This window comes from Hypanus sabinus, chromosome 13 (assembly GCF_030144855.1).
Source record: "Hypanus sabinus isolate sHypSab1 chromosome 13, sHypSab1.hap1, whole genome shotgun sequence".
Classification (NCBI taxonomy): Eukaryota; Metazoa; Chordata; class Chondrichthyes; order Myliobatiformes; family Dasyatidae; genus Hypanus; species Hypanus sabinus.
Genome location: NC_082718.1, coordinates 72,751,134 through 72,777,665, shown reverse-complemented (window position 1 = coordinate 72,777,665; position 26,532 = coordinate 72,751,134). Strand labels below are relative to the sequence as shown.

At 46.8% G+C, this 26,532-nt stretch overlaps 1 protein-coding gene across 1 annotated transcript in view; it reads left to right on the top strand.

Annotated features, from left to right (window-relative positions):
- The window catches only part of LOC132403977 (unconventional myosin-XVIIIb-like), a gene marked incomplete at its 5' end in the record, with an annotated part of 415,128 nt that overhangs the window by 139,743 nt on the left and 248,853 nt on the right, over nucleotides 1–26,532 (top strand). Inside the window, one exon of the mRNA XM_059987873.1 lies at nucleotides 21,347–21,456. Within this exon, the coding sequence (XP_059843856.1) occupies nucleotides 21,347–21,456 (110 nt within the window). The remainder of the gene's footprint in view (nucleotides 1–21,346; nucleotides 21,457–26,532) is intronic.

Here is a 26,532-nt window from a genome sequence, read left to right as displayed (position 1 = left end):
TCCAAAAGTTCATAAATCCTGCCTCTCAGGATCTTCTCCATCAACTTACCAACCACTGAAGTAAGACTCACTGGTCTATAATTTCCTGGGCTATCTCTACTTACTTTCTTGAAAAAGAGAACAACATCCGCAACTCTCCAATCCTCCAGAACCTCTCTCGTCCCCTTTGATGATGCAAAGATCATCACCAGAGGCTCAGCAATCTGCTCCCTCGCCTCCCACAGTATCCTGGGATACATCCCATCTGGTCCTGGCGACTTATCCTACTTGATGCTTTCCAGAAACTCCAGCACATCCTCTTTCTTAATATCTACATGCTCAAGCTTTTCAGTCCTCTGCTATTCATCACTACAATCACCAAGATCCTTTTCCATAGTGAATACTGAAGTAAAGTACTCATTAAGTACCTCTGCTATTTCTTCTGGTTGCATACACACTTTCCCACTGTCACACTTGATAGGCCCTATTCTTTCACATCTTGTCCTCTTGCTCTTCACCTACTTGTAGAAATGCCTTGGAGTTTTCATTTAATCCTGCCCGCCAAGGCCTTATCATGGCCCCTTCTGGCTAACCTAATTTCTTTCTTCAGGTTCTTTCTGTTAGCCTTATAATCTTCTAGATCTCTAACATTACCTAACTCTCTGGACCTTTCGTAAGCTTTACTTTTCTTCTTGACTAGATTTACTACAGCCTTTGTACACCATGGGTTCCTGTACCCTACCATAACTTCCCTGTCACATTGGAACGTACCTATACAGAACTCCACACAACTATCCCCTGAACATTTGCCACACTTCTTCCGTACTTTTCCCTGAGAACATCTGCTTCCAATTTCCTGCCTGATAGCCCCTTACTCCAATTAAACTCTTTTCTAACTTGTCTGTTCCTATCCCTCTCCAATGCTATTGTAAAGGAGATAGAATTGTGATCACTATCTCCAAAATGCTCTCCCACTGAGAGATCTGACACCTGAACAGATTCATTTCCCAATACCAAATCCAGTACAGCCTCTCCTCTTGTAGGCTTATCTACATATTGCATCAAGAAACCCTCCTGAACACACCTAACAAACTCCACCCCATCTAAACCCCTTGCTCTAAGGAGATGCCAATTGATATTTGGGAAATTAAAATCTCCCACTGCAAGATCCCAACTGACTCTGAAGACTAATGGTGTCCGTTTTATATTTAGTTGTTCTTTTCAGCCGCAATGTAGGCTTCGTTTCCCATTTGAGAGTTTTAGTTAACGGCCCTGTTTGGCCTCAGGTTTATTGTTTTCTTTTTCCTTTAACACTGTTTGCATTAATGTCTGTGAACTATTGACTTGCGTCAGTGCCTCTCACTCCGCACTTGGGCCATATCTGAATTGGGTGACAGCAGGTCTCGACCACACAAAGATGGACCCGTCAGAGAGAGGGCAGCTTACCTTGGCCATGAGATTCATTGGTCAGGTAGGAGACAAGCTGCAGGCAATGGAATCTGTTCTCAACGAAGTTATGAAGGCAATGAGGCAGATAATCTTGTGCCGACAAGCCCAGTCTCACTTGGAGGAAGAGGATTCGTCCCTAGCCACAGCTGTTCAATAGCTTACCACAGACAGTCGGACTTGGGTGTCTGCGATTTCCGCACTCACGGCCGCTGTACACAAAGCTACAGTGAACAGCCAGCATCAGCTGACAGCCATTAATATCCTTGCCAACACAATTAAACAACCTCAGGCTGCCTCAGTCCCACTCCCAGCTTCTTGCAGGTCTTCCTTTTCTGCTGCCCCGACAATCTCTGCTACTAATGCTCCCGCTTCCATGCCTGGACCAGAGCTGACTCCCACGACCATACAGGAACCGAGTATTCCACCACCAGGCAGATATTCTGGTGATCCTGATGGCTGCAGGAATTTTATTACCTAGTGTGAGCTGACATTCCAAGCCCAGCCTGGTTGTTCTGGTGATGATGCGCGAAAATTGGCGTACATGGTCAATCTTCCATGGACCTCCACTCAGCCTGTTCAATGCATTACGGGAGCAAGGATGCCCTGTAGCCCAGTCCTTCCGATATTTTGTGGCAGAGTTAAGGAGAGTTTTTGATCTTCCAATACGGGTTCAGGAGGCTGCCCACTGACTCTTGGACATGCGTCAAAGCAGAGGAACAGTGAAAGCCTATGCAGTTAAATTCCACACCCTCGCAGTAGAGACGGGTTGAAATGAGAGATCTCTCATCACTGCCTTCCAGCGTGGACTGAACGCAGGGGTCCGGCATGAGATCACTGTCTGGGATGAGCAGGATATTCTAGATGACCTGATTAATCTAGCTATTTGAGTTGACAACTGGGTGACTGAGTGGCGCACGGAAAGAATGTTTCAAACTTCCAACGTGCTGCCTGATCGTCATCTTTCCTTGCCCTCTCCCCCTCCCTCACCACCCAGCACCCAGCCCATGGAAGAGCCTATGCAAGTGGGGCATGTGCGCCTGTCTCAAGAAGAATGAGAGTGGTGCCGGAGTACAGGTTCCTGCCTCTATCGTGGTGATCCAGGACACTTCCGGGCAGCATGTTCCAAGCGTCCAGTAAAAGAGGATACCCGTCAGCAGGGTGGGGAATCCTGATGAGTCAGTTCTCTCTTCGGTCAGCTTCCCCTGATTCTGTAATTCTCGCAGCTTCCTAGTTGTGGAGGTCTTAGACCCATGCACTTGTAACACTTACCCAAAAGGCTGGTATATGTCTAGGGGAAACGGAGATCCAGCCACTCACCAACCCACCTCCCGTATGCGCAGGTGCTGTGAGAATCGAGTTTATGCCTTGCGCCCGCCGACAGTATCTAACCCACAACAAATACCATTATTAAATACACTTTAAAGAGTTTACTAAAATTAAAAGAGTATTAGGCAATACAATATATATATATATATGGAAAAAAACAAAAGGTGCCAACTTATCAAAGTGCACTCGTTGGAGCTCAACCATCGAACCATTCGACCCTTCGTCGCTTGCCTCCGACTTCCACGTCTTCCACCCCGGACTCCCAGGTGGTCTTCCGAGCGCACGTCCACCTCCCTCGGTGTCTTTCTCCCGACTCCCCTCACACCAAAAACCCACGAAAACCCCTCCCCCAAGTTCTCAGCCTCACAAGACACAATAACATTCCCCATTGATTAACAAATGAATACAATTACCATGTCAGCCATTCTAAAGCGAAACAGCGAGAGAAACACTTATCAGACAAAGAAGCATTCCTGCTCGTAACAAACCAAAGAAGCCATTTTGAGTAACATACACAGGACATTGTACACACTTAAGGCGTTTATTGACTCTGGTGCAGCCGGGTATCTTATGGACATCTCTCTCGCTCAAAGATGGGGAGTTCTAACTCAGGAATTAAGAGAAAAGATCAATGCCGAGGCACTGGACAGTTGATCTCTGGGAACCAGCGAGATCCACCTTTCCACCCAACCCCTCTAACTGGTGCTCGAAGGCAACCATCATGAAGAAATATCTTTCTGCCTGGTTAATTCACCTGAACTGCCACTGGTACTTGGTCTCCCTGGTTATCCCGACATAACCCACAGATCGATTGGTCTCTGAAGGTACTCCAAGAGTGGGGACCAGCATGCCTGCCTACCTGTCTGGGTCCAGCTCAAGCTCCATTCCATGAATCCCCTCCTGTGTCAGCTAAGGATGTGGACCTATCTGGGATTCTGGCTGAATATGTGGATCTCCTTGATGTTTTCAGTAAAAGAAAGGCCACCACCCTAACCCCACACTGGCCACACGACTGTGTCATAGACCTCCTACCTGGCACTAGTCCTCCCCAGGGCTGGCTCCTTTCCCTCTCTCATCCAGGAATGGTGGTCATGGAGGAATACACTAAGGAGGCATTGAGCATGGAGTTTATCCATTGGTCAACCTCGCTGGCAGGAGGGAGCTTCCTTTTTTGTGAGCAAGAACGATGGCAACCTCCATCCCAGCTTCGATTATCAGCCTCTGAACAACATCACTGTGAAGAACCACTATCCTCTTCTCTTGCTGGCGTCTGTGTTTGAACATCTCCAGGGAGCAACAGTATTTTTCAAAATTGATCTGCGCAATGCTTATGCTCTCTTCCAGCAGTTCGATGGATCTGAGGACAATGCTGATCCAGAGCCAATTCTTCCTCGCTCATGTATCGCTGCTCCAGTGATCTGGGGAATAGAGGCAGAGGTGAGGGCAGCCCAACAATCATATCTAGGCCCGGATAGGGAAACCTCCCAACTGGCTGCTGAGGTGCGTACTAAAGTGTTGGAATGGGGCAATTCCTTCCATCTGGCTGGACATTTGGGAATTCAACAGACTCAGAAGTGAGTAAGGGGACAGTTTTGGTGGCCATCTGTGTCCCAGGTTGGCCACAAATTTGTATCTGCCTGTCCCACCTGTGCTTGGAACAAGACATCACACCAGCGTCCTGCAGGTCTGTTATGTCCACTACCTGTGCCCCACCACCACTGGTCCCACCTCTCAGTAGATTTCATCCCTGGTCTGCCCCCGTCGTACGGAAACACCACCTTGTTGTCATGGATCCATTTTCCACTTCATTGCCCTCCCCAGGCTCCAATTGGCTCATGAAACTACCACACTCATGGTTCAACATGTGTTCAGGCTCCATGGCTTTCCTCAAGGCATAGTGTCTGATCGTGAACCACAGTTCACTTACCACTTTTGGAAGGGTCTGCTCTCTTGTAGGAGCCACGGCCAGCCTCTTGTCTGGGTTCCACCCCAAATCTAATGGCCATACTGGGAGAGTGAATCAGGAGTTGAAGACAATCCTGTGCTGCCTTTCCTCTTTCAACCCCATGTCCTGGAGCTCTCAATTGGTTTGGGCAGAGATTGTCCAAAATAACCTCCAGTCATCTTCCAGCAGTATGTCTCCCTTTGAATGCCAGAAGGGATTCCAGACCCCGTTCTACCCTGATCAGGAGATTGATGTAGGAGCTCCTGCTGATCCAGCACTATAAGTGCACCTGGAGAGGAGCCAGTGCTTCTCTGCTGAGCGCCCAGAAACAGCTCTCCCGGCAGGCTGATTGGCTCCGTCGACAGGTAAGGCCATTCAAGCCAGGGAAGGAGGCCTGGTTGGCATCAAAGGATCTTCCCCTGAAAGTTGAGAGATGGAAATTGGCACCGCACTACGTGGGACTGTTTGTAGTGGAAAAGGCTGTCAACAAGGTGTCCTATAGATTGTGTCTACCAGCATCACTGAAGATCCACCCAGTATTCCTTGTTTCCCAGCTCAATCCGTTTACAACCTCTCCCCTGGCCCCAGTCACCCCACCTCCTCCTCCTCCCCGCCTGGTTGATGGTTCCCTTACCTATACTGTGTGGCACCTCCTGGCATCTCGCTGGGTACGTGGTAAGGTCCAGTACCTTGTGGCCCAGAAGAATGTACTTGGATCCTGGCGAAGGGCATCTTGGACAAGTCTCTGATCTGGGACTTCCAGCGGACACAGGTCTGTGGCGTCTCAGGGGTTGTGCCTAGAGAGAGGGGCCCTGTCACAACCACGGATTCGACAGAACAGTACGGCAATTGTGCTTGTGAATTTGCACATGTCAGCTAATTATTATTTAATCGTGATAGTAGTTATCTCCATTTGTTATGTCATAGTGCTTGTCGAGACTTGGACACAGCACAGCAAAGCTTTGCTGCCTGTCTGCTTTAGGCTTGCCTAAGAAATTGGACTGTCAAGTCAAATGACTCTGAAGACTGGCGCTATTTGTTTTATATTTAGTTCTTTCTTTTCAGCTGTGGCGTAGGCTTTGTTTCTCATTTGAGAGTTTTAGTTAATAGCCCTGTTTGGCCTAGTGTTTATAACCATATAACAATTACAGCACTGAGACAGGCCATCTCGGCCGTTCTAGACTGTGCCAAATGCTTACTCTCGCCTAGTCCCACTGACCCGCACTCAGCCCATAACCCTCCATTCCTTTCCTGTCCATATACCTATCCAATTTTACTTTAAATGACAATATTGAACCTGCCTCTACCACATCTACTGGAAGCTCATTCCACACAGCTACCACTCTTTGAGTAAAGAAGTTACCCCTCGTGTTACCCTTAAACCTTTGACCCTAACTCTCAACTCATGTCCTCTTGTTTGAATCTCCCCTACTCTCAATGGAAAAAGCCTATCCACGTCAACTCTATCTACCCCCCTCATAATTTTAAATACCTCTATCAAGCTCCCCCCCAACCTTCTACACTCCAAAGAATAAAGGCCTAACTTGTTCAATCTTTCCCTGTAACTTAGGTGCTGAAACCCAGGTAACATTCTAGTAAATCTTCTCTGTACTCTCTCTACTTTGTTGACATCTTTCCTATAATTCAGTGACCAGAACTGTGCACAATACTCCAAATTCGGCCTCACCAATGCCTTGTACAATTTTAACATTACATCCCAACTCCTATACTCAATGCTCTGATTTATAAAGGCCAACATACCAAAAGCTTTCTTCACCACCCTATCCACATAAGATTCCACCTTCAGGGAACTATGCACCATTATTCCTAGATCACTCTGTTCTACTGCATTCTTCAATGCCCTACCATTTACCATGTATGTCCTATTTGGATTATTCCTACCAAAATGTAGCACCTCACACTTATCAGCATTAAACTTCATCTACCATCGTTCAGCCCGTTCTTCTAACTGGCCTAAATCTCTCTGCAAACTTTGAAAATCTACTTCATTATCCACAACGCCACCTACCTTAGTATCATCCAAATCATTAATGTATATGACAAACAACATTGGACCCAGTACAGATCCCTGAGGCACACCACTAGCCACCGGTCTCCAACCTGACAAACAGTTATCCACCATTACTCTCTGGCATCTCCCATCCAGCCACTGTTGAATCTATTTTACTACTTCAATATTAATACCTAACAATTGAACCTTCCTAACTTAACCTTCTGTGCGGAACCTTGTCAAAGGCCTTACTGAAGTCCATTTAGACAACATCCACTGCTTTAACCTCGTCAACTTTCCTCATAGCCTCTTCAAAATATTCAATAAGATTTGTCAAACATGACCTTCCACGCACAAATCCATGTTGACTGTTCCTAATCAGATCCTGTCTATCCAGATAATTATATATACCATCGCTAAGAATACTTTCCATTAATTTACCCACCACTGATGTCAAACTGACAGGCCTATAATTGCTAGGTTTACTCTTAGAACCCTTTTTAAACAATGGAACCACATGAGCAATACGCTAATCCTCCGGCACCATCCCCGTTTCTAATGACATTTGAAATATTTTTGTCAGAGCCCCTGCTATTTCTACACTAACCTCCCCCAAGGTCCTAGGGAATATCCTGTCAGGACCCGAAGGTTTACTCACTTTTATATTCCTTAAAAGTGCCAGTACTTCCTTATTGTTTTCTTTTTCCTTTAACACTGTTCACATTAATGTCTGTGAAATATTGACCCATGTCAGTGTCTCTCACTCTGAACCTAGTAACACCTCAAGTCTTCTTTCATTCTGTCTAAGAGTCTGACTAAGAGTCACTTAAGTGTCTGTAATGCATCTGCTTCTAACATCACGCCTGACAGTATGTTCCATGCACCTAACACTCCTGTATAAATCTCTTACCTCTGCCAACTCCCCTATATTTTCCTCCAACCACCTTAAAATTATGTCCTCTTGTATTAGCCATCGTCATCCTGGAACAAATTTCCACCTACCCACTCTACCAATGCCTTTTATCATCTTGTACACCTCCATCAAGTCACCTGTTATCCTCCTTCACTCTAAAGAGAAAACTCTTGCTCACTCAACCTATGCTCATAAGACACATTCTCTAATCCGAACCGCAGCCTGGTAAATCTCCTCTGAACCCTCTCTAAAGCTTCCACATCCTTCCTATAATGAGGTGACAACAACGGAACACAATACTCCAAGAATCCATTGTGCAGACATATGGGATAGGATCTGGATTATTTTCTTTTGTAAACAGCTGCCCTTCCAGTCAAGGAGATCACGGTTTATCTGATCAATATTATTTCACGTCAATCTACAATACCCAGTAATCCAAACATCTGTGTGTATTCAACCAACACACACAAAATGCTGGTGGAATACAGCAGGCCAGGCAGCATCTATAGGAAGAAGTATAGTCAATATTTCGGGCCAAGACCCTTCGTCGGGACTAACTGAAAGAAGAAATAGTAAGGGATTTGAAAGTGGGATGGGGAGGGGGAGATCCAAAATGATAGGAGAAGACAGGAAGGGGAGGGATGAAGCTAAGAGATGGGAAGTTGATTGGCAAAAGGGATACAGAGCTGGAGAAAGGAAAGGATCATGGGACAGGAGGCCAAGGGAGAAAGAAAAGGGGTGGGGAGCCCCAGAGGGAGATGAAGAACAAGCAAGGAGTGATTGTAAGAGGGACAGAGAGAGAAAAAAGGTGGGGAATAAATAAATAAGAGATGGGGTAAGAAGGGGAGGGGGACATTAATGGAAGTTAGAGAAATCAATGTTCATGCCATCAGGTTAGAGTCTACCCAGACGGAATATAAGGTGTTGTTCCTCCAACCTGAGTTTGCCTTCATCTTGACAGTAAAGGAGGTCATGGATTGACATTGTCACGGTCCCTTCTGGTAATCCCCCACCTGGCTATTTACCTCAGGAATTGGGCCTCAATCCCCTCGTTTAGTTTCCAATCATTCCCAGGTTCCACTAACTACACACACCTGCTTTTCCATCAGCAAGTGCAGGATAAAGACTCTGTGATCACAACAAGAGCTGCCAGTTCATTGGTGGACTCTGGTATGAGTAACCTTGTTTCATGGTTCTTAGAACTGCCAGTACTAAGTCTAGCATCGCGTCTGGATAGCGATTCCACGCTTGCTACGTCAAGAATGCCTCCCAACTCTGCCTCCGTGCCCGTGTTCTGCACTTTGGTTTGTCCACCGCCTCGCTCGTGTAACAGAATGAACTGGCCATAATGAACCCAGCAGACGCGGATCCCAAACAACAATTAGGGCTACCTACTGGGCACCTATGACCAACTACTTAGGGAGGTCATGGAAAACCTTCAGATGCTGTCCACAAATATACGGAAGGTCAGTGAGCAGGTGGATCGAGTTTCGGCTTCCCTTTCTCTGTCCCCTCCAAGAATCCCAAACAGCACCACTCGGGATGGTGTCGCCCCTGGGATCAGCAGCACAGTCCCCTCGAGAATCATACGTCCCCAAACCCGAACCCTACACTGGGGACCTAGGGAGGTGACTGGCCTTCCTGTTACAATGCTCTCTGGTCTTTGAGCTACAGCCACGTACCTACACTTCAGATAAATCCAAGATTGCGTACATCATGGGGCTCTTACGAGGAGATGCCTTGGCTTGGGCAACCGCAATATGGGATAACAGACCAGAGGTTTGTTCCTCCTTCCCCTCCTTTGTTGCTGAAATGAGGAAGGTCTTTCAACAACCCATTCACGGTAAGGACACCGCCAAACACTTGCTGACTCTTTGGCAGGGTTCGCAAAGCGTAGCAAGGTATTCCATCGAGTTCCGAACCTTAGCCGCAGACTCAGGGTGGAATGACGAGGCCCTACGGGAAGTGTTTTGACAGGGCCTCTCGGACAAGATAAAGGATGAACCAGCAGCGAGGGACAACACAGACTGTCTGGACTCTCTGATCTCGCTAGCCACTAGATTAGATAATCGACTTCAAGAGCGGCTGAGAGAAAGAACCAGTTGCACCGCACCTCGGAAGTCCACGGTCCACCCTATCAATCCCAGCCAGCCTCCCTTCCCCAGCTGCTCAAGTGTAGCTCCTGCTCTGAAGGTTCCCACCACCCTAGGGGCGGAACCGATGCAGCTGGGACGGAACTGGCTCTCCCTGGCCGAATGACCTCGGAGGTGGAGAGCTGGGGGTTGTTTCTATTGTGGCCAGCCAGGACATTTCCGGGATACCTGTCCTCAGCGGCCAAAAGGGAGGGCACCTGGTGAGCTGGATGATGCTCCCTTCAGCCCCCAGACTCGGATGCAGATCCCGGCTACTGTGAATTACCAACGACAGTCTCTGTCCCTATCCGCTCTGGTGGATTCCAGTGCCAAGGGCAACCTGCTGGACGAAGACATAGCCTCCCAGGCTGGAACACCTCATGAGCCGCTAACTACCCCCCTGGAGGCCTGGGCCCTGGACGGAAAACTGCTGGCTCGAGTGACCCACAGTACACCTTCCCTGACCTTGATCCTATCTGGTAACCATCGGGAGGAGGTACGATTCAGTCTCATTCATTCACTTCAAGCCCTGGTGGTGCTAGGGTACCCATGGCTGACACAAATCTCACATTGACTGATCTACTGGGAGAATAGCCAAATGGAGCCAGACTTCTCACGCCAACTGTCTGCGGTCAGCCCCATCTCCCAGGGAAGCTACCACAACTCGGCCTGTCCTGGAACCCCTCGATTTGTCCCGAGTCCCCACAGAATACCATGACCTGGGACCAGTATTCAGTGAACAACGGGTTCTTTCCCTGCCTCCGCACTACCCATATGATTGTGTCATCGACCTACTACCTGAGGCCTCGCTACCCGGCCTTTTTAACCTATCCTGACTGGAGAGAGAGGCCATGGAGAAGTACATCAGCGAGTCCCTCATGGCGGGCATTATCAGGCCTTCATCTTCCCCGGTAGGTGCTGGTTTCTTCTTTGTGGAAAAGAAGGAAGGGTCGCTTCGTCCTTGTATTGATTCCAGAGGCCTAAACAGTATAACAGTTAAGAGCAAGTACCCTTTACCCCTCATTAGTTCGGCTTTTGAACCACTGCATGGAGCCATCATTTTCTCAAAGCTGGACCTTTGTAATGCCTACCATCAAGTCAGGGTGAGGGAGGGAGGGGGACGAGTGGAAGATGGCCTTTAATACACCTCTGGGCCACTTCGAATATTTGGTCATGTCGTTTGGCCTCACCAATGCTCCTGCAGTTTTTCAAGCCCTCATTAATGACGTACTGAGGGACTTTATTAATCGGTTCATATTCGTTTACCTCAATGATCTCCTGATATTTTCTAGCACTCCCCCAAGAACACGTTCGCCATGTCTGTCAAGTCCTCCAGAGACTGTGGGAAAACCAATTATTTGTGAAGGCAGAGAAATGTGAGCTCTACATTTCTTCGGTCATCTTCCAGGGTTATATCATCGAAAGCGGGCAGATGAGAGCAGACCCCGAGAAGATCTGGGCAGTGGAGGAATGGCCTAGGCCCACGACCCGCAAACAACTTCAACAATTCCTGGGGTTTGCAAACTTCTACCATCGTTTTATCAGAGACTACAGTCGAGTGGTGGCCCCCTCCTTACCCGGCTTACCTCACCTATTACCCCCTCTGTTGGGACTCCGAAGCTGACTCGGTGTTCACAGACCTGAACCATTTCACCACCGCTCCCATCCTGGTCCATCCGGACCCAGCCCCTCAATTCATTGTTGAGGTGGCTCTGGGATAGGAGCAGTCCTGTCCTAACGACCAAGTTCGGACAAAAAACTTCACCCCTGCTATTCTCACCGACTGTCCCCCGCTGAGCAGAATTATAATATGGGGAATTGGGAACTCTTGGTGGTCAAACTAGCATTGAAAGAATGGAGGCAGTGGCTCGAGGGGGCAGAACAACCATTTGTGGTATGGACTGATCATGAAAACCTGGGGTATATTCAGACTGCCAAACATTTGAACACCCGCCAGGCCCATTGCGCATTATTTTTTGGATGGCGGGACGCAACCTCCTGCCAATACGACTCCAAGGAGGACACTTCCAGCCCAGGGACTATCCTCCCACCATCCTGCATGGTCGCACGCTCACTTGGGAGATCGAGTCCAAAGTAAAAGAAGCAACAACGACCCTGAACCCGGCAATGGACCCGGCGATCGCCTCTATATGTCTGTTTCCGTCAGGCCTCAGGTTCTGCAGTGGGGGTACACGTCTCGGTTTGCCTACCATCCTGGGAGTGATTGTACCCTACCACTCCTGAAAAGGCACATTTGGTGGCCATCCATGGAGGCGCATACCCATGGCTATGTCTCGGCATGTTCCATCTATGCCCGGGGAAAAGGCTCTCATCGGCCACCTGCGGGTCTACTTCATCCTTTACCTGTACCTGGTTGTCCCTGGTCACACATCACCATATACTTCATCACCAGTCAACCCCCTTCTTGTGGGAACACCACCGTACTCACCGTGGTAGACTGGTTCTCCAACGCGGTGCACTTCGTAGCCCTCCCTACACTCCCTCCCTCTCAACAAACTGCTGATCTTCTCGTCGGCCAAGTCTTCCACCTCCACAGAATCCTCGCAAACATCATCTCCGATCGCGGTCCCCAGTTTGTCTCACAGGTGTGGAAGGCCTTCTGTCAAGCCTTAGGTGCATCGGTCAGCCTGTCATCTGGTTTCCACCCCTAGATGAACGGACAGACGGAACGGGTCAACCAAGACCTGGAGGCGACGCTACGTTGTGTAACGGCAAACCACCTGTCAACCTGGAGCGACCATCTCCCATGGGTTGAGTACGCCCACAACTCTCTGGTCAGCTCTGCCATTGGGAGGTCTCCATTCGAGTGTTCCCTGGGGTACCAACCCCCACTGTTCCCCGAGCAAGTAGAGGAGATTGGGGTAACGTCAGTTCAGGACCACATCGATCGGTGCTTTAAGGTGTGGGAGGAGACATGCACGGCCCTACTCAGATCAGCAAAATGCAATAAGAAAATGGCCGACTGACACCGGACTCTGGCGCCTGATTACCAACCGGGGCAGGTGGTGTGGCTTGCATCCAAGGACATCCTGCTCAAAAGCGCGCATAGGAAATTTGCCCCTCGCTTCCTGGGACCATTCAAGGTCAAAAGTGTTATCCATCCTGCAGCAGTCCACCTAAAACTGCCAAGATCTATGTGCATCCACTCGACTTTTCATGTTTCCCAGTTAAGGCCAGTTTCCGTCAGCCCCTTGTGTCCCCCGGCTGAGACTCCCCCATCTTTCCGTATCATCGACAACCATCCGAAGACTACTGGATGTGCACTGTAGGGGCAGGGGTTTCCAATGCCTGGTGGATTGGGAAGGGTATGTTCCAGAAGAATGTTCCTGGGTCCCCTGCTCCTTCATCCTAAACACTTCCCTCATCCAGGATTTTCATCCGGACCATCCAGACAGGCCTGGAGGATTGCCAGGAGGCTCCCGTTGAGGGAGAGATACTGTCATGGTCCCTTCACCTGGCTATTTACCTCAGGAATTCCCTCGTTTAGTATCCAATCATTCCCAGGTTCTACTAACTACACACACCTTTCCACCAGCAAATGCAGGATAAAAACTCTGTGATCACAACAAGGAGCTGCCAGTTCATTGGTGGACTCCGGTGTGAGTAACCTTGTTTCATGGTTCTTAGGACTGCCAGTTCTAAGTCTAGCATCACTCCTGGATACTGACTCCATGCTCACTACGTCAAGAATGCCTCCCGACTCTGCCTCCGCGCTCGTGTTCTGCACTTGGGTTTGTCCACTGCCACGCTCGTGTAACAGACACATCAGAATGGGAATGGGACATGGAATTAAATTGTGTGGCCACTCAGAGATCTTGCTTTCTCTGGTGGACAGAGCGTCTGTGTTTATTGTTCACCAATAATTATCCCAGAACAGAGGAGGATCTGGAGGTTTTCACAGAATAGACTGGATCATTGTATTTTACCACAGCATGGTAACAGGCCCTTCTGGCTCAATGAAACTGCTCCACCCAATTGCAAGCATTTGAACAATTAACTCACAGGTCTTTGAAACATGGAAGGAAATTGGAGCACCCAAAGGAAGCACACATGGTTATGGGGAGAACATACAAATTCCTTGCAACTAACAGTGAATTCATGTCACTGGCAGTAATAGTTGCCATTTCGGGACCTTCTTCAGGATTGGAAAGGAATGTTGACGATATCAGAATAAAAAGGTGTTGAGGTGGGGAAGGAGGATGGCTGGAAGTTGGTAGGTGAAGTCAGGTAGGTGGGAAAGGTAAAAGGCTGGAGAGGAAGGAATTTGAAAGGAGAGATGAATGGACCATAGGAGAAAGGGGAGAAGGGGACCTAGGAGGAGGTGATAGGAGGGTGAAAATTTAAGGTGCTGGTCGTCCACCTTGAGGGTGGCCTCATTTTGGCATAAGAGGAGGCCATGGACCAACATGTCGGAATGGGAATTGGAATTAAAATATTTATCCCTGGGATGTTCCCCTTTTGGCGAATATAACAGAGGTGCTCAATGAAATGGTCCTCAGATTTATGATGGGTCTCACCGATGTGGAAGAAGTTGTATTGGGAGCACTGGATATAATAGATGATCCCAGAGGTTTCAAAGCTGAAGTGTTTTCTCACCTAAAATGCTGGTGGAACACAGCAGGCCGGGCAGCATCTATAGGGAGAAGCGCTGTCGACGTTTTGGGCCGAGACCCTTCATCAGGACTAACTGAAAGGAAAAATACTAAGGGATTTGAAAGTAGGAGGGGGAGGGGGAAATGCAAATGATAGGACAAGACCGGAGGGGCTGGGTAGCCTCCAACCTGATGGCATCAACATTGACTTCTCAAACTTCCATTAATACCCCTCCTCCCCTTCTTACCCCATCCCTGACACATTTAGTTGTTTCTCTCTCCCCCTCTCTCCCCCCCTCAGCCTGTTCTCCATCTCCCTCTGGTGCTTCCCCCCACCCTTTCTTTCTCCCGAGGCCTCCCGTCCCATGATCCTTTCCCTTCTCCAGCTCTGTATCACTTTCGCCAATCACCTTTCCAGCTCTTAGCTTCATCCCACCCCTTCCGGTCTGCTCCTATCATTTCACATTTCCCCCTCCCCCTCCTATTTTCAAATCTTTTAGTATCTTTCCTTTCAGTTAGTCCTGACGAAGGGTCTCAGCCCGAAATGTCGACAGTGCTTCTCCCTATAGATTCTGCCTGGCCTGCTGTATTCCACCAGCATTTTGTGTGCGTTGTTTGAATTTCCAGCATCTGCAGATTTCCTCGTGTTTCCTCACCTGGAAGGACAGTTTGGGGCCCTGAATGGAGGTGAGGGAGGTAGTGTATGGGCAGGTGTAGCACTTTCCTCACTTGCAGGGATCAGTGCTAGAAGGGAGATAAGTGGGAAGGGACAAATAGACAAGGGAATCACAGAAGGAGTGATTCCTGCAGAAAGTGGAAGGGTGGGGGTGATAGGATCCCTTTAGATGATGGATTTTGCGGAGGATGATGTGTTGGATGCAGAGGCTGATGGGCTGGTAGGTAAGAACAAGAGGAACTCTGTCCCTGTTAAAGGGGCGGGAAGATGAGGTGAGCACAGATGTTTTGGAAGTGGAAGCGATGCAGGTGAGGGCAGCATAAGTTCAGTCACAAGCAACATCAAAAGAAGGTGAATTCTTAACTCCAAGATGCATGGCAGTGACATACCTTTTAGAAATTCAATTAAGTTTAATTTATTGACATTACATTTCTTTGATCACATTATGGCCTGACTGTTCATGTAACTGAGCCAAAAAAGGTGTTGCATTCTCACAAAGTTCTTGCTAAAGTCTCAAGTTAATGGGAAAATCCTGCTATTACATAAATTCCTTGAATTGACAGGATGTGTCACTGTCACCAATGATAAATAGCTTATGCAACTGAGAAACATTCAAAAGTAGGTTACAGCCAGGGCCTGCAGGCTTTGATTCTTAATTGAGCTACATCTTCATTGAGCTGAGCTGGGGGTGAAATATTTTCTGATTGGTTATTGGTGAAAACATTGAGTGCCCCTGGGTGCGGAGTTTGCTCTAATTGATGAAAGGCCTCACCCTTTCTATTTCCTGTGGGAAACTGGTGCAGGACTGTAGCAGAATTTATCCATTTATTTTTAACTGAGCCTGAATTTTAATAAAGAAATCACTGACAGCCAGGCGTTAATTAATGCGAGAAACCACATGCTTTGGTTCAGAGAAGGACCCGTTCAGTTGAATGGCATCGAGGGTGATGATTACACTGATTAAAGAGGTCATAGAGTCAAAGGGCACTACAGCACACAAACAGGCCCTTCAGCCTATAATATCACTGGTATACAGTATGTCATCAAATGTGCTGTTTTGTGCTGTAGTATTTTGTAATACTTATTAACAAAAACTATACATTACAATAAGCTATGTACATACAAAAGTATTGCCGCGTGGCCAAGTGGTTAAGGCGTTCATCTAGTTATCTGAAAGTTGCTAGTTCGAGCCTTGTGTGTGTGTCCTTGAGCAAGGCACTTAACCACACATTGCTCTGCGATGACACCAATGCCAAGCTGTATGGGTCCTGATGCCCTTCCCTTGGACAACATTGATGGTGTGGAGAGGGGAGACTTGCAGCTTGGGCAACTGCCAGTCTTCCATTAAAGAAAAACCTTGCCCAGGCTTGTGCCCTGGAAACTTTCCAAGGTGCAATTCATGGTCTATCGAGACTAACAGAGACCTACACATACATACAAAAGAGTAAATTAAATACGTAGTGCACAAAGAGGGAAAAATGCTGAGGAGCTATTCATGGGTTCATGGTCCTTTCAGAAATCTGATGGTGGAGGGGAAGAAGCTTTTCCTGAAATATTGAGTGTGGATCTTTAGGCTCCTGTACCTCTTCCTTGATGGTAACAATGAGAAGCGGGCACATCCTGGGTGATGGGAGTCCTTAATGATGGATGTCACCTTTCTGAGGTGTCCTTGATGCTGGGGAGGCTAGTGCCTATGATGGAACTTTTTGCAGTTTTTTCCAATCTTGTGCCATGGTCCCTCCATAGCAGACAGTTAGAATGATCTCCATGGTGCAACTGTAGAAATTTGTGAAATCCTTTGGTGACACCATTTCTCCTCAAACTCCTAAAGCAGTATAGCCGTTGTTGTGTTTTATTTGTAATTATATCAATATGTTGGGCCTAGGGTAGATCTTCAGAGCTGTTGACACCCAAAAACTTGAAAATCCTCATCCTTTCCACCTCTGATCCCTCGATGAGGACTGGTGTGTGCTCCCTTGACTTCACCTTCCTGAAGTCCACAATCAATTCCTTGGTTTTACTGACGTTGAGTGCAAGGTTGTTGCTATGACACCACCCAACCAGCTGATCTATCTCACTCCTAAATGCCTCCTTGTTATCATCTGAAATTCTCCCAGCTTTTTTTTGGCAAATTTATAGATGACACTTGAGTTATGCCTAGCCACACAGCCATGGATATAGAGAGCGTAAAGCACTGGGCTAAGCACACATCCTTCAGGTGCACAAGTGATGATTATTAGCAAAGTGGAGACATTATTTCCAATCCACACAGATTATGGTCTTCTGGTTAGAAAGTCAAGGATCCAGTTGCAGAAGGAGGTACAGAAGCCCAGGTTTTGGAGCTTGTTGATTAGAACTGAGTGTATTATTGTGTTGACTGAGTGTATGAGTGTGATCTAGTCTGTGTTGAACTATTATTCAGCCTAGTCTTATTAAACTGCACCCAGACCATAGCCCCACATACCCCTCCCGTCCATGTACCTAAATGGTGAAATCAAACCCACATCCACCACTTCTGCTGGCAGTTCATTCCACATTCACTCCAACCTCAGAATGAAGGAGTTTCCCCTCAGCTTTCCCTTATATATTTCATCTTTTACTTTTTAATAGCTGACTTCTAGCTCCAGGCTCACTCTCAGCTATGATCTGTAGTTCTAATCTCACCTAACCTTAGTTGAAAAAGCCTGTTTACATTTACTCTATCTAATTTTGTGTACGTCTATCAAATTTCCTCTCATTTTCCTACACTTCAGGGAATACAGTCAAGAACAATCAAACGTTCCTTTTAATTTAGGTTCGTAAGAGTCCCAGCAACATCCTTGGTCTTAGTTATAATTGTGCCTGAGGCTCTATTGCCTGTCATGGAAATATACCTTGTCAAGCCAGAGTTCCTGAACTGCATGCCCATCCACTTGGCTGTGTGAAGGACCTGGAGATTAGTGCCAATACCTTGACCTTCTTCTATAATACTACACCAATATGGGTCTGTCCAAGTGGAGATACAGAATTTGGGTCTACGTGGACAGAATAGGTGGGGGTTTTGGATGATTCTCTACTTGTCCCCTGTCTCTGGTAAAATCACGTATGTTGTCATGTGCACAAGTACATGTATGTCCAAGTGCAAAGCAAAATGCACTTCAGCAGCATCACATGCACAATTGAGGTTTGTATTGCACCTGTGCATACACAGAGTTCTGAATATGACATTAAACTTGACTTTGACCTTGGTTCACACAGAAGTGATCACATTTTATTGCAGGAAAAGTGGGTGATGATGTGAGACCCTTTTCGAGATCACTTGAGCCCTGTGTGATGGGTGATCTCGTCCAGATGATCCTTTCCGTGGCTGTGTATTCAGTGAGCCACAGTTTTACAATAATGTGGCATAGATGCCTTCCCAGATGATAGTCTCATCAATCTTTTTTTTATTTAGAGTTATAGTTCAGTAATAGGGCCTTGAGGCCCACGGCTTGTGCAACCCATGTACACTCATATGACTAATTAACATGTCAGTTCTTGAAATGTGGGAGGAAACTGGAGAACCCAGAGGAAACACACACCGTTACAGGGAGAATGTACAGGGAGCAACGGAATTGAACCTAGGTCGTTGGCGCTGTCATAGCGTTATGCTAACCACTACATTGCCATGAAGCCTTGGACTACCATTGGCACCCATTCACCACTGTGATGCCCCTGTATTTGTTGAGATTCAGCTTTTATCATGGTGGGGCATGATTTGGCTGGCTCAGGTCAGCTGTTCCAAAGCCCTGATCACAGAGTTAATGTGCCTCACTAGAGATTGTGAGGTCATCTTTAAACTTAAGCATTATTAGAAACTGAATATCTTAAAAGACACTTGGACTTATATCTGGGCACAAGGGGTTTAGGGTATGTGTTCCCAACATGGGGTTCATGGACCCCTTGCTTAATAGTATTGGTCCATGGCATTAAAAAATGTTGGGAACCCTCGTGTCGGAAGATGTGGGCAGAAAGCTGGCAAATGGGACTAGTTTAGTTAGGCCACTTGGTTGGCATGGAGTAGGGTTGAAAGGCCTGTTTCCCTGCTATACAGCTTTAATACTCACAGTCAAAGATGGAGGCATTAGGAGGGATGACTAGAAGCTGGTTAAGGAGAAGTCATAATTGGCTGTGGCCATGAAAGGTGTCATGTGACTTGGTCTTTCCTTTAGAGGAAAAGTTTTGGTAGTAGATGCAGAGGAAAATAGACAATAGACAATAGGTGCAGAAGTAGACATTGCAGCCCTTTGAGCCTGCACCGCCATTCTGAGATCATGGCTGATCATCTACTCTCAATACCCGGTTCCTGCCTTATCCCCATATCCCTTGATTCCCCTATCCATAAGATACCTATCTAGCTCCAATACTATTCCAGAGAATTGGCCTCCACTGCCTTCCGAGGTAGCGCATTCCAGACCCCCACAACTCTCTGGGAGAAGAAGTTTTTCCTTAACTCTGTCCTAAATGACGTACCCCTTATTCTCAAACCATGCCCTCTGGTACTGGACTCTCCCAGCATCTGGAACATATTTCCTGCCTCTAGCTTGTCCAATCCCTTAATAATCTTATATGTTGCAATCTGATCCCCTCTCAATCTCCTTAATTCCAGCGTGTACAAGCCCAGTCTCTCTAACCTCTCTGCGTAAGACAGTCTGGACATCCCAGGAATTAACCTCGTGAATCTACGCTGCACTTCCTCTACAGCCAGGATGTCCTTCCTTAACCCCGGAGACCAAAACTGTACACAATACTCCAGGTGTGGTCTCACCAGGGCTCTGTACAAATGCAAAAGGATTTCCTTGCTCTTGTACTCAATTCCCTTTGTAATAAAGGCCAACATTCCATTAGCCTTCTTCACTGCCTGCTGCACTTGCTCATTCACCTTCAGTGACTGATGAACAAGGACTCCTAGATCTCTTTGTATTTCTCCCTTACCTAACTCTACACCATTCAGATAATAATCTGCCTTCCTGTTCTTATTCCCAAAGTGGATAACCTCACACTTATTCACACTAAACGTCATCTGCCAAGTATCTGCCCACTCACCCAGCCTATCCAAGTCACAATGTATATTCTAAAATAGAAACATAGAAAACCTACAGCACAATACAGGCCCTTCGGCCCACAAAGCTGTGCCCAACAAGTCCTTACCTTAGAAATTACCTGGGGTTACCAATAGCCCTCTATTTTTCTGAGCTCCATGTACCTGTCCAGGAGTCTCTTAAAAGATCCTATCGTATTCACCTCCACCACCGTTGCCAGCAGCCCATCCCATGCATTCACCACTCTCTGTGTAAAAAAAACTTACCCCTAACATCTCCTCTCTGGAAATCTGGAGTAACAACCAAAATGCCCAAGAAACTCAACAGGTCAGGGAGCATCTATGGAGAGAAATGGATAGTTGATGTTTTGGGTCCTGGTAAAAGCTGTCAACCCAAAATATTTACTGTCTATTTCTCTCCATTAGGTGTTGCCTGAACGCTGACTTCCTCCAGTGCTTTGGGTGTGGCATTGGTTTGATAGAGAATTTGTTCAGGTGTACTGTTTCTTGTAGAAGTACTGTAGGATTCAATATTAATCCCACATGGAACATCAAGGGAACTTGTCTTTACAGCTGCAGTTGTTACTTTCAACTGTATTAATATTTGGTCATCTTAGTTGCTAAATTAGCCATGTTACACAGTTTCTGGTGTTGCCCCAACAGGGGCCAGAACCTTTGTTCCCAAAGTGTACTCATCAACTGTTGTCCCACTGATTCTGACACTGGGAGTTGTTTTCATTTCATGCCCAATTTGTGTTCACAGAGAAAAAAATTACAAGAATGTTGAGGACCTGAGATGTAGAGAAAAATTAAATGGGTTAAGACTTTATTTCTTGGAGCATAGGAGAATGTGAGAAGATTTGATATAAGTATACAAAATTATGAGGGATATTGATAGGGTAAATGCAAGAAGACTTTCTCCAATGCGGTTGGGTGAGACTAGAGCTAAAGGTTGTGAGAAGTGAAATATTAAAGGGGAATATTAGGGGGATCTTCTCACTCAGAGGATAGTGCATGGGTGGAACAAGATGCTAGAGAAAGTGGTGGATGCAGATTGAATTGCAACGTTTACAAGATGTTTGGATAAGTACGTGCATAGGAGGGGTTGGGATGGCTACAGTCCCCTAGGAAGAATAATACTTTTGCATGGACTAAATGGGCTGAAGGACCTGTGTCTGTGCTGTAGTGCTCTATAACTATATAACTCTGTTGACGTTGCCTTTCCCGTGTGGTTGCTTGGCAGGATTTCCTGATCACATGGTGCTTGGTGACTTCCGACGCCGTTTCCAAATGCTTGCCCCAGAAATCATGAAGAAGTATGGAGCCACCTTTATGGTGACAGATGAAAAGAAGGTTTGTTTTTGGTCACTGGAGGAAGAAAGCACAAGGACAGGCCTAATACATTTTATTAGCTCTTAATGTTTGAAGTTTTCTTATAAGACAAAGCTTTCTTGTCAAACACCCATCAGGGCTGTGCGGTGTTGGATTTCAGGATCCTCCACCTGAGGATTAGATGCTTTAATTTACAGAACAGTGAAGCTGGTCTTGTAGCAGATGAGGTAGAGTAGGTTCTAGAGGGGAGCATTGGGTGGAATGTATATCAAAAAAGGACCAAAGGTGAATAAATCTCTTCTATGTTGACCAGCCCAGCCTCAAAATAAACATTGAATGTTCAGGTTGATTGAAAGTCAAGGAGCTAAATTATGTATGGAATGCAAATATCTTAATTAGCTATTTATTTTAATTTTCTTTTTATTATATTAAATATTATTTTGTATTTCCACGTTTCCACAATTTGTCTTTTGCACATTTACCAGTTTGTCAGTCGAGGTTTATGTAGCCTTTCTCACAAAATTTATTGTATTTCTTTATTTTCCTGTAAATGCCAGCGGGAGAATCAATCTGGGTAATATGTGTATGGTAACATGTGCAAACTTTGATAATAAATTTACTTTGAACTTTGAACTTGCTGTACAGAAATAGTTGATGTGTTTCCCACAGGGTGGCACATTAGAATTGCTTCATTGAAACACGAGAGAGACTACGGATGCTGGAAAGCTGCAGCAACACACAGAATGCTGGGTGAACTCAATGGGTTAGGTAGCACCTATGGAGGGACATGGACAGTCAATGTTTTGGGTTTGGACACTTCATCAGGACTGGAAAGAAAGAGGGGAGAAAGCCAGAATAAAAAGGTTGAGGTAGGGGATTGATCCAAGTGACAGGGAAAAGATATGCAAAGGGGAGCAGGAATGATGTTTAAAGCCTGGGAAGTAAAAGGTGCAAGGGCTGAAGAAGATGAGATGAGAAGACAATGGACTACGGAATAAAGGGAAGGAAGTGTGGAGGGAAGAGCATGTGGGTGATAGGTGCACTGAGAGGGCAGGGGATATAATGTTGAGACTATATAAAGTACTGGTGAGGCCTCACTTGTAGTACTGTGTGCAGTTTTGGGCCCTTTGTCTTAGAAAGGATGTGCTGAAACTAGAGTGGGTTCAAAGGAGGTTCACGAAAATTATTCCAGGATTGAATGGCTTGTCACTGTTTGATGCCTCTGGGCCTGTATTCATGGACAGACATGTCAGTGTGGGAACGGGAAGTGGAGTGGACAGACATGTCAGTGTGGGAATGGGAAATGGAGTGGACAGACATGTCAGTGTGGGAACGGGAAATGGATTGGACAGACATGACAATGTGTGAACGGGAAATTGATTGGACAGACATGTCAGTGTGGGAATGGGAAATGGATTGGACAGACATGTCAGTGTGGGAACGGGAAATGTTGAAGTGGACAGACATGTCACTGGTGGAATGGGAAATGGATTGGACAGACATGTCAGTGTGGGAACGGGAAATGTATTGGACAGATATGACAGTGTGGGAACGGGAAGTGGAGTGGACAGACATGTCACTGTGGGAATGGGAAATGGAGTAGACAGACATGTCAGTGTGGGAACGGGAAGTGGAGTGGACAGACATGTCAGTGTGGGAATGGGAAATGGAGTGGACAGACATGTCAGTGTGGGGACGGGAAATGGATTGGACAGACATGACAGTGTGGGAACGGGAAATGGATTGGACAGACATGTCATTGTGGGAATGGGAAATGGAGGGGACGGACATGTCAATGTGGGAACAGGAAATGTTGAAGTGGACAGACATGACAGTGTGGGAACGGGAAATGGAGTGGACAGACATGTCAGTGTGGGAATGGGAAATGGAGTGGACAGACATGTCAGTGTGGGAAAGGGAAATGGATTGGACAGACATGTCAGTGTGGGAAAGGGAAATGGATTGGACAGACATGTCACTGTGGGAATGTGAAATCGATTGGACAGACATGTCAGTGTGGGAATGGGAAATGGATTGGACAGACATGACAGTGTGGGAATGGGAAATGTTGAAGTGGACAGACATGTCAGTGTGGGAATGGGAACTGATGTAGACAGACATGTCAGTGTGGGAATGGGAAATGGAGTGGACAGACATGTCAGTGTGGGAATGAGAAATGGATTGGACAGACATGACAGTGTGGGAATGTGAAATGGATTGGACAGACATGTCAGTGTGGGAATGGGAAATGGATTGGACAGACATGTCAGTGTGGGAATGGGAAATGGAGTGGACAGACATGACAGTGTGGGAATGGGAAATGGAGTGGACAGACATGTCAGTGTGGGAATGTGAAATCGATTGGACAGACATGTCAGTGTGGGAATGGGAAATGGATTGGACAGACATGACAGTGTGGGAATGGGAAATCAATTGGACAGACATGTCAGTGTGGGAATGGGAAATGGATTGGACAGACATGACAGTGTGGGAATGGGAAATCGATTGGACAGACATGACAGTGTGGGAATGGGAAATGGAGTAGACAGACATGTCAGTGTGGGAATGGGAAATCGATTGGACAGACATGTCAGTGTGGGAATGGGAAATGGATTGGACAGACATGACAGTGTGGGAATGGGAAATGGATTGGACAGACATGACTGTGTGGGAATGGGAAATGGAGTAGACAGACATGTCAGTGTGGGAATGGGAAATCGATTGGACAGACATGTCAGTGTGGGAATGGGAAATGGATTGGATAGACATGACAGTGTGGGAATGGGAAATGGATTGGACAGACATGTCAGTGTGGGAATGGGAAATGGATTGGACAGACATGACAGTGTGGGAATGGGAAATCAATTGGACAGACATGACAGTGTGGGAATGGGAAATGGAGTAGACAGACATGTCAGTGTGGGAATGGGAAATCGATTGGACAGACATGTCAGTGTGGGAATGGGAAATGGATTGGACAGACATGACAGTGTGGGAATGGGAAATGGATTGGACAGACATGACTGTGTGGGAATGGGAAATGGATTGGACAGACATGACTGTGTGGGAATGGGAAATGGAGTAGACAGACATGTCAGTGTGGGAATGGGAAATGGAGTGGACAGACATGTCAGTGTGGGAAAGGGAAATGGAGTGGACAGACATGACAATGTGGGAACGGGAAATTGATTGGACAGACATGTCAGTGTGGGAATGGGAAATGGATTGGACAGACATGTCAGTGTGGGAAAAGGAAATGGAGTGGACAGACATCTCAATGTAGAAATTAAAAGTGTGTTAAAATGGCTGGCCAATGAATCACTTCATTGTTGGGTATCCAGTGTTGCTGCTCCTTGAAGGATTGCCTTTAGGCATGATCTGAAGCCTCAGCTTTACTGTCTCCCTTGAAATACCTCTCACACAAAATTCAGGAAGGACTCAACAGCTCAGGTACCAGTTATAGAGGAGAATAAACAGTTGAATATTCAGACTGAGACCCTTGAACAGGACATTCAGAATCTCCAACCTGGAACATCGACTGTTTATGTCCCTCCATACCTGCTGCCTGACCTAGGTTCCACCAGCATTGTGTGTGAGTTGCTCCAGATCTCTATCATATGGAGAATATCTCTCGCTCAGGTGCCAGGGTGTCTGCTATTTATGTTCAAACATCTCGAGTGGACATGAACTGACAATCTCCTGACTTGTGGGCAATAGGGAAGAGGAGGGAAGAGAAGAGAGCGATTGTTTTAGGGGATTCTATAGTTAGGAGGGCAGATAGGAGATTTTGTGGGGCAGATCGGGAGTCTCAGATGGTATGTTGCCTCCCTGGTGCCAGGATCCAGGACATCTCAGATCGGGTGCAGGCTATTCTTGAGAACGAGGGCATGAACCCAGATGTAGTGGTCCATGTAGGGACCAACGATGTAGGTAAGGTGAGTGAGGGGGTCCTGCTTAGAGAGTTCAGGGAGTTAGGAGTGAAGCTGAAAGGCAGGACCTCCAGGGTGACAATCTCGGGATTGCTACCTGTGCCACGTGCGAGTGAGGCGAAGAATAGAATGATTATGCACATCAATACGAGGCTGAGAGCATGGTGCAGGAAGGAAGGGTTCAGGTTTTTGGATAATTGGTCTTTGTTCCAGGGACATTGGGATCTGTTTCGAAGGGACGGTCTACATCTGAACCGGAGGGGTACTAACATTCTTGCAGGAGTGTTTGCCAGTGCTGCTCGGGGGGGTTTAAACTAGATGTGCAGGGGGCAGGGATCCAGATCCAGAGGGTTGGTCAGAAGGAGCATGGGGTTAAATGTGTAGAAGGTTTGGGTGATCTTGAGAAGGTCATCAAAATTCAGGGTGCAATTAGCCCGATGGAAGTTCAAGGAGCTGGGTTAGGTACAGTAGACAGTCCTTTAAGCAAAGAGAGGAGGAATGGGCTCAGAATTCTATACTTGAATGCGCATAGAGTCAGAAATAAGACAGATGAGCTTGAAGCTCAGATGAAAATGGGGAACTACGATATTGTTGGGATAACGGAGACATGGCTGAAAGGGGATCAGGCCTGGGAATTGAGTGTACCAGGGTATACGTGCTATCGTAGAGACAGAAATATGGGAAGAGGGGGTGGGGTGGCCCTGTTGGTGAGGAATGAGATTCAGCAAGAGGTGACATGGGAACAGGGGAAGTAGAGTCTGTGTGGATTGAGCTGAGGAACAGTAAGGGTAAAAAGACCCTAATGGGTGTTGTGTACAGGCCCCCAAACAGTAGCGTGGATATTGGGTACAAGTTGATTAGGGAGTTAATATTGGCATGTGCTAAAGGTAATGCAGTCGTTATGGGAGATTTCAACATGCAGGTGAACTGGGAGAATCAGGTAGGTGCTGGACCCCAGGATAGGGAGTTTGTGGAGTGTCTAAGGGATGTATTTTTGGAACAGCTTGTGCTTGATCCAACCAGGAACGAGGCTATTTTGGACTTGGTGATGTGTAATGAACAGGAATTGATAAGTGATCTTGAAGTAAAGGAGCCATTAGGAAGTAGTGATCATAACATGATAAGTTTTTATCTACAATTTGAGAGGGATAAGGGCAGATCAGAGGTG